General features: G+C 45.1%; 1 protein-coding gene across 1 annotated transcript; it reads left to right on the forward strand.

Moving 5' to 3' along the window:
- Positions 1-2063: 2063 nt before the first annotated feature.
- Positions 2064-6091, forward strand: LOC142202641 (nodal homolog). The gene is made up of 3 exons (XM_075272873.1): positions 2064-2343; positions 3890-4647; positions 5939-6091. The coding sequence occupies exons 1-3, from the start codon at positions 2064-2066 to the stop codon at positions 6089-6091; spliced, it is 1191 nt and encodes a 396-aa protein (XP_075128974.1).
- Positions 6092-9187: the final 3096 nt, after the last annotated feature.

Below are 9187 nucleotides of genomic sequence, written 5' to 3' on the forward strand. Positions count from 1 at the left end.
AGAGTTTTTGGTACTTTGCTGAATTTTCTTATATGCATGCATGCTGTAAATACGATATTAATGTAAATATATATCTTATTTTTAATACCTTATATAGTGAACACTTTTATTCTGAATATTACAGATTATTCGCAGCTTTAAGGGGGCGTTCACACTACCGTCAGTGTCCGACAGGTAGTGTCCGCTCCTAGTATCCGTTCAAAATCTGGCACGGACATTAGGAGTGGACACTAGCTGTGTCCGTGACACTTGTCATTCATTTCAATGGCGATCGGGTGCGTTCTTTTGCACTCCGTGCCCTTCCTTCACTGTCCGCATGTAAAGATGTCCGACTTTTCAAACGGACAGAAAAAACCTACATGTCGGGTTTTGCTGTCTGCTTGAAAAGTCGGACATCTTTACATGCGGACAGTGAAGGAAGGGCACGGAGTGCAAAAGAACGCACCCGATCGCCATTTAAGTGAATGACAAGTGTCACGGACACAGCTAGTGTCCACTCCTAATGTCCATGCCAGATTTTGAACGGATACTAGGAGCGGACACTACCTGTCGGACACTGACGGTAGTGTGAATGCTCCCTAATACGTATTACAATTTTTTTTTCATAATGAAACACTTGTACATAAAGATGCACAAGAGCCGTCTGTAATGGAAATATTCAAAGAGGTTAGGACAACTCAACCCAGGTCTATGATACTGATTGCTGTGAATACCATACATTGTATAGTGGCCGTGCTGGGTATTGCAGCTCAGCCCCATTCATTTGAATGGGACTGAGCTGCAGCATGACCCTGTGACCAATGGACATAATGTCATTGACTGGAAACAGGAAGTGGAGCTCAATATCATAGAGATGGGCAAACCTCATAAGGTTTGCACATCACAAGACCAAACTTATTTAGTCCGGGCCAAATTTGATATTTTTATACTCTGAGGTCTCTTCATACTCCAGAATATAATAAATCCAGCCTCAGGGGAGGTGCAGAAAAATAACAGTCAAACTGATCTTCCTTCACCTCCACTAGGCTCCATGGTGGCATCAAGTGTTCACTTTCAGGCATCATATGGGCAGCACGGTGGCTCAGTGGTTAGCACTGTAGCCTTGCAGCACTGGGGTCCTAGGTTCAAATCCTGCCGAGGACAACACCTGCAAGGAGTTTGTATGTTCTCCCCGTGTTTGCGTGGGTTTCCTCCGGGTACTCCGGTTTCCTCCCACACAACAAAGACATACTGGTAGGGAATTTAGATTGTGAGCCCTATATGGGACAGTGACTGATAATATTTGTAAAGCGCTGTGGAATATGATGGCGCTATATAAGAAAACATAATAATAATCTTCCAGCTTCCTGGGAGATGTTAAGGGCCCCGTGTTAGGCCAAAGCCTTGGCGGTGACACTTGTACATGGCTCCACGTGTCCACTGAGGCCCAATCACAGGAAGCCGGAAGAAGATGAACAGACCTAAAGTAAAGTAATTCATGTGGGGGTGGCAAAAAACAAGATTTGGAATCCAGATAACCTGTATAATATTGTTTCAAATGATCATGTATTTTCTGTATAATAAAGCAAAGTGTCAGCAATTTGTTGAGTTCTGAGTCATTTTGTAATACAATGTCATGTCGGGCCATGGTATCCCCATACTGGTTATCTACCCCATTCCGTTTGCCAAAAGTGGTGAGCGAGGAGAAGAGGGAACGATGGGGCATCTTTGGCATAAGAAAGGGCTGTGTGTCAAGAATGCACAAGCACGGCCATCTAGGCCAGACAACTGTTCGCGATTTCTGTATCACAATTCTCTATAACTAAGTGTGGAGATATCTAGGACAAGATCCCCACTGTGCTGTCATTCGTTGAGCAGTAGGGAGCCATTAGCTTGACATATCCCTAGATGCTATTGGCTTCTGACACGGAGGTCATTTAGATCAAAAGGTCATTAGGTGTGAAGAGTAAAGTAACAGCCCAGGCTTCTCTGCTATATATACAGGGGGAGAGTTCACTATTAAGAAAGGGAGAGAACTGGTCACAACTTCTGAGTTTGGAAAGGAGCACAAGGCCTAGGCAAAGATGACCTCATTGAATATGCTTCTCTTCTTCCTCTACTTCTCCATGGTCCAGGCTATGCCCAGTATTTTAGAAACAGGGGTCAGGATTGGCATGCCAGAGACTATCCTAGGGTTAAAACTTTCATCTTTCCTTTCTGGAAAGCATCACTCATTAGACAAAAAATATCCCCAGTATATGATGCAACTCTACCATAGCCTTAAGAAGAACGACACCAAGCTCTCCAACCTACACCGACCTGGCGTTCCCGACTATGACTCTGTACTAAGCCTTGTTGCAAAGAGTGAGTACCATGATCCTCTCTTGTTTTATTAATCTAAGGATAGTTTTCTTACTTTTTTAATTATAATTTTTATTAGAGAGTAAGCTAATGTAACGTTTGATGTATCAGAAATTTAGATTGGTGAGGTTGCAGGTGTCGTGACCCACCTTGGGCTAGAACAGTGATGGCGAACCTATGGCACAGGTGCCAGAGGTGGCACTCTGAGACCTCTCTGTGGGCACCCATCTGTGGAACAGGTTATACTGTGTGGGGGCCACTGTACAGCAGATTATACTGTGTGGGGGCCACTGTGGAGCAAATTGTACTGTGTGGGGGCCACTATGGAGCAGATTATACTGTGTGGGGGCCACTGTGGAGCAAATTGTACTATGTGTGGGCCACTGTGGAGCAAATTGTACTGTGTGGGGCCACTATGGAGCAGATTATACTGTGTGGGGGCCTCTGTGGAGCACATTGTACTATGTGTGGGCCACTGTGGAGCCAAATTGTACTATGTGTGGGCCACTGTGGAGCAGATTATACTGTGTGGGGGCCATTGTGGAGCAGATTATACTGTGTGGGGGCCACTGTAAAGCAGATTGACTGGGTGGAGGTCACTGTGGAGCAGATTGGACTGTGTGGTGGACCTTCACTATTTATATCACACAGTATCTGTTTTATAGCAGATATGTGGTATTGGTACAGATCATAATAACACTGCACGGTCACGATAAAACAGATTTGTGACATGTAAATAGTTAATTGTTCAAAATTATACCAAATGCAGTACAAAGTTGTTTCTATAATTGAAAGCTTGATAAAAAGCCCCATTCACACAACCGTATTTTGTGGGTCTGTAATTGTGGATCCGCAAAGCATCAAGGTTTAATTGGGTCCGTAATTGTCTGCAATTGTGGATCCGCAAAGCATCAAGGTTAAATTCTCGTGTTGGCACTTTGTGATAAATTAGTGAGTTTTGGGTTGCAGTTTGGATCTCCAAAAGGTTCACCATGACTGGACTAGAAGTTCTTAGCTACGTGCTGTGCTCCTTTTAGCTTTTATTGGCACTACTTGGTTCTCCTTGGAGGGTCAAGTATGGGTTGTACGAACCAATAGACTTTATGGATCTGTACTCCAAAGAGAGATTAGTAGAACCGATGAAAGTGAAAGGGGCATATTATTCAGTTGAGTGCTTTTGCCCCTTCAGTAGGTATTTCAGCACCCACACCTCAAAAATCTAAACATCTGACATGCCACTATGACATCTCAAAAGCTTTATGAATGCGTAGTTACCCTATAATATATAACTGAAGGCTACGCAGTAGTAGATGCCCAGAAGTTGACCTTGTTGGTCTTGGATGGCTGGAGATGGATGACTGACAGCCAGACTCATCCCTGCTGAGAATAAGTGTTAAAACATTCATCATCCCATTAAGTTTGTGTATTGAGCTCTTAAAAAATATCCCCTTACTGGGTTCAATAAACAGTCTGGGCTTCCACATATGGAAAGTGACTACACTGCTTGTGCTTGGCTTGCTCGACATACAAATCTTTTTGCCTTTTTCAGATTATACCATGGTCAATAATCACGTTGCATTAACCTTCGACATGTCCTCAATCTCAGCCGGCAACGAGTTAAAGTTAGCCCAACTAAGAGTCCATCTTCCTTCCTTCGAGATCTTCCAAAATTTTACTCTAGAAATTTATCACAGTGAAAACAATACAAACTTCTTCCTTGGGTCCTTCAAAATCGATCCATCTGACATGAAAGAATCCCCTTGGAGGAGCTTTGATCTTACCAAAATGATTGAGTTCTACCTCCGCCAAGGAGAGAAATACATGGATGAATTGGTGAAGGCTAAACATAGGGAGAAGAACCTTGACACCAACCTGAATGTTGACTCAGAACATACAACTAAGCACATTCCAAATAAAGTCTACGCAGCCATGGCAGAGACAGCTGTGCTGGTGGTATTTACAAAGGACAAGTCTCTTGACAGTATCTCTGGTACTCGTAGTCTCATCAAAACAGTAGAGTCCTCCAAGCACGTCGCATTGGACAAGGCCACCAGGTTGTCAGGCATCAGGAGGCATAGAAGAAACAAGAATGAGAATCATTATTTGTTCGTGGACAATGCTCCCGCCAAACCTATACAAAGTGGAAAACCTCTTTGTCAAAGGGTAGACATGTTTGTTGATTTTGGTCAAATCGGATGGGGAAGCTGGATTGTCTTCCCTAAAAAATTTAATGCCTACAGATGCGAGGGTGCCTGTCCGATCCCCCTGAATGAGTCCTTCAAGCCAACAAACCATGCCTACATGAAGGTAAGATGAAGTGACAGTGACAGTCATTCTAAAGCAGGGGTCCTCAAACTTTTCAAACCGGGGGCCAGTTCACTGTCCCTCAAACCAGTGGAGGGCTGAAATATAGTTTAAAAGAAAAAATTAAGATTATATACTCCACAGTAGCCCCCCCATATATGCTCCTCAGTATGCCCCCCCATATATATATGCTCCTCAGTACGCCCCCCACGTTGTATTATATAGTCCTCAGTACGCCCCCCCACTGTATTATATGCTCCTCAGTACGCCCCCCACACTGTATTATATGCTCCCCAGTACGCCCCCCACACTGTATTATATGCTCCTCAGTACGCCCTCCACTGTATTATATGCTCCTCAGTACGCCCCCCACTGTATTATATGCTCCTCAGTACGCCCCCCATATATATGCTCCTCAGTACGCCCCCCCATATATATGCTCCTCAGTACGCCCCCCACACTGTATTATATGCTCCTCAGTACGCCCCCCACTGTATTATATGCTCCTCAGTACGCCCCCCATATATATGCTCCTCAGTACGCCCCCCATATATATGCTCCTCAGTACGCCCCCCACACTGTATTATATGCTCCTCAGTTCTTCCCTCCACTCCGCTGTATTATATGCTCCTCAGTACGCCCCCCCCACCCCACTATATTATATGCTCCTCAGTACGCCCCCCCCACCCCACTATATTATATGCTCCTCAGTACAACAAACACATACAATCACACACTCACTCTATTACACTTACCTATAATGAGCGTCCTTCTCCTTAAGACTGCAAGCGCGATGACATCATCGTGCCTGCATCGGGGAAGAGGTCACTCTCTGCAGTCATTGTAGGCCACACAACCGCAGCCTACACTGACAGCTTTCAGTTGTATGTGCAGCAATCTGCTCACTATCGGGGAATCCGATTCCCCGTTAGTGAGCGATGAAGGCGATGGTGCGCGGGCCACATGCGGTAGGCCGGATAAATGTCCTCGGCGGGCCGCATGTGGCCCGGGGGCCGTAGTTTGAGGACCCCTGTTCTAAAGATTTACATTAGGACAATGGCTAGGCTTTCCTAGGTTGTAGCAGCTCAATTTTGGTGGGACTGTCTGACTACCTTATGTCTATGGCGGTGCCCCGTTTCTTCCATCTACATGGCCATTAATGGGGTCAATTACTGGGACACGTACTTGTAGATATCATTCTTGATAAATGGCCCATGTGGGATTGGTACCACACAATGTCATTGAGATCCAATATGTTAGTCCCAATACTAAGTAATCTATTTCTCTGTTGCAGAGTGTGTTGAAGCTCTACAAGCCGGAGAGGGTGGAGTGCCCCTCGTGTGTTCCTATTAGGATGAGCCCATTGTCCATGATGTATTATGAAGGCAATGACATTGTTGTAAAACACCATGAAGAAATGATCGTAGAGGAGTGCGGCTGCAGCTAGCCATTTACACGCATCCAATACTCCGATATATTGTGTAAATACTGTATATGTTATTCTAGATATATTTTATATATTTTATGTTTATGTGATTTTTTAAGGTTTTTCTATATTATTTTTATGCATTTTTAAATAAAAAAGAATAATAAATGAATAAAAATATGATCTGTAATATTCATGTTACTAAAAATATATAAAATCAGTACACCCCTTACACCATAGAGCTTGCCTTGTGGCTTCTTTGCAGCATATCAATTATGGCGGTTTCCATATAGGTATAACTGAAGGAGAGATGTCGCAGAAGAAAACTCTGCGGACTTTCTGTGAAAAGCATTTTGGGAAAAAACGTAATGCATTTCTGCCGCGGTTCTTCCCACAGCAGCTGTGGGGCTTTAGCCTAAGGGTAGGGCTACATGGTGACTTTGGCCATGACTCCTTCACTAATGTAAGTGATAGGAGTAACACTGTAACGGTGACTTCCAGTTGCAAACAGATAGTAGTCACAGCACCCTTGGGTTTGCAGTGTAACTCCATTCACAACATTACTGAAGTAGTCAAAAGGCGACACAGCAATTTTTGGGTCCATTCACATGGAGGAAAATGGTGAGGAATTTGGTGTGGAATTTCAGCACTGAATCAAAAGCCTCCCATTAACTTCAATGGGTTCCTTTTTCTGCTAGAAAAAGGAACCCATTGAAGTCAATGGGAGGCTTTTTTTTTCAGCGCTGAAATTCCACACCAAATTCCTCACCATTTTCCTCCATGTGAATGGACCATGCTAAGAAAGTCACAGCCTAAGTCGCCATGTAGCCCTAGCCTAAAATAATTGTGGTTGTGCAAAATAAAGGTCCAGAATGAGAAAAAAATATAAATGTCTGCCAGATCTATTCACAGGTTGATGAGCGTTAGGCCAGAGACCACTTGGCGATTTAAGCCACGACTCGTGTGACCAATAATCGCCAGGTTACCTTATGACACTAAAAAGGTGGTGGTGTGTGTCTAGGCCCATAGACATGTATTTATCCGTACTTTGGTCCACAAATGCAGATCAAAAGTATGGTTGTGTGCAGGAGGCCTTAGATCACTAAGGTCTCATTCACATCTACATTCGGTATTCCGTCTGGGGAAGTCCACATGGCGACCCCCCTGAACGGAATACCGAACGCAACTGCAAGCGGTGTGCCAGTGAAAGCACATGGACCCCATAAACTATAATGGGGAACGTGTGGTTGCCACCAGATTTCCGCAGGGATCATGCAGACAGGAAAGTAGTTCACCATCTACTTTCCTGTCCGCATGATTCATGTGAGCAGCACGCGGCAAGCACACAGACCCCATTACAGTCTATGGGGATCTGTGTGCTTTCTCTGCACACCGCTTGCAGTTGTGTTCGGTATTCCGTTCGGGGGGTCCTCATGCGGACTCCCCCAGACGGAATACCGAACGTAAGTGTGAATGAAGGGTAAAGCTAAGGCCCTATGTAGCGGGCCACTACTAAAAAGTACTGTGGGAAAGACCGCAGTGGCAATGCATTGCAGTTTTTCCCACAGCGCTTTTAGCAAAAAGTCTGTAGAGTTTTCCTCTGCGGACTTTCTGCTTCCATTATATCTATAAAGAAACCGCCAGCATTTCCGTAGGTATAATTGACATGCTGCGATTTCCAAAAGTGCAACGGTTTTGGAAATCACAGCATTTCCATTGTGCGTATTTTTATGCAATGTGTGGATGAGATTTTCCAGAAATGCCACAGTTTCTGCCATGGACAAACCGTGCTCTTTTCGCCAAATGGGGCACTGGCCTAAAGGGTTAAAATGCACATAAGGCAAAGTTCACATCTGAGTTCAGGTTTCCATTTGGGGACCCCCAAATGGAAACCTAACCCACTTAAAAAAAAACTGTTGCCTGCGAAAACCCACGGACCCCATAGACTATAATTAGAGATGAGCGAACAGTGTTCTATCGAACACATGTTCGATCGGATATCAGGGTGTTCGCCATGTTCGAATCGAATCGAACACCGCGTGGTAAAGTGCGCCAAAATTCGATTCCCCTCCCACCTTCCCTGGCGCCTTTTTTGCACCAATAACAGCGCAGGGGAGGTGGGACAGGAACTACGACACCGGGGGCATTGAAAAAAATTGGAAAAAGTCATTGGCTGCCGAAATCAGGTGACCTCCATTTTAGACGAATAGTGGATTTCAAATCCGGGTCATATGAGAATGTGAACTTTGTGACTATGAGACAGGGATAGCTGTACAGGCAGGGATAGCTAGGGATAACCTTTATTTAGGGGGGAATGTTATTAAAAATAACTTTTTGGGGCTCTATCGGGTGTGTAATTGTGATTTTTGTGAGATAAACTTTTTCCCATAGGGATGCATTGGCCAGCGCTGATTGGCCGAATTCCGTACTCTGGCCAATCAGTGCTGGCCAATGCATTCTATTAGCTTGATGAAGCAGAGTGTGCACAAGGGTTCAAGCGCACCCTCGGCTCTGATGTAGCAGAGCCGAGGCTGCACAAGGGTTCAAGCGCACCCTCGGCTCTGATGTAGGAGAGCCGAGGGTGCACTTGAACCCTTGTGCACCCTCAGCTCTGCTACATCAGAGCCGAGGGTGCGCTTGAACCCTTGTGCACACTCTGCTTCATCAAGCTAATAGAATGCATTGGCCAGCGCTGATTGGCCAATGTATTCTATTAGCCTGATGAAGTAGAGCTGAATGTGTGTGCTAAGCACACACATTCAGCACTGCTTCATCACGCCAATACAATGCATTAGCCAGTGCTGATTGGCCGAATTCCGTACTCTGGCCAATCAGCGCTGGCTCTGCTGGAGGAGGCGGAGTCTAAGGTCGGACCTGAATGGAGACTGGTGTGGAGCGATCTTAGACTCCGCCTCCTCCAGCAGAGCCAGCGCTGATTGGCCGAATTCCGTACTCTGGCCAATCAGCACTGGCTAATGCATTGTATTGGCGTGATGAAGCAGTGCTGAATGTGTGTGCTTAGCACACACATTCAGCTCTACTTCATCGGGCTAATAGAATGCATTGGCCAATCAGCGCTGGCCAATGCATTCTATTAGCGTGAACTGAGTTTGCACA

Source organism: Leptodactylus fuscus, chromosome 5 (assembly GCF_031893055.1).
Source record: "Leptodactylus fuscus isolate aLepFus1 chromosome 5, aLepFus1.hap2, whole genome shotgun sequence".
Classification (NCBI taxonomy): Eukaryota; Metazoa; Chordata; class Amphibia; order Anura; family Leptodactylidae; genus Leptodactylus; species Leptodactylus fuscus.

What these genes read in the sequence shown, in the direction of transcription:
- LOC142202641 (XM_075272873.1), top strand. Translation starts at nt 2,064, where the DNA reads ATGACCTCATTGAATATGCTTCTCTTCTTCCTCTACTTCTCCATGGTC. An exon ending in ACTAAGCCTTGTTGCAAAGA is followed by an intron (nt 2,344 to 3,889) that starts GTGAGTACCATG and finishes TGCCTTTTTCAG; the next exon opens with ATTATACCATGGTCAATAAT. An exon ending in CAAACCATGCCTACATGAAG is followed by an intron (nt 4,648 to 5,938) that starts GTAAGATGAAGT and finishes TCTCTGTTGCAG; the next exon opens with AGTGTGTTGAAGCTCTACAA.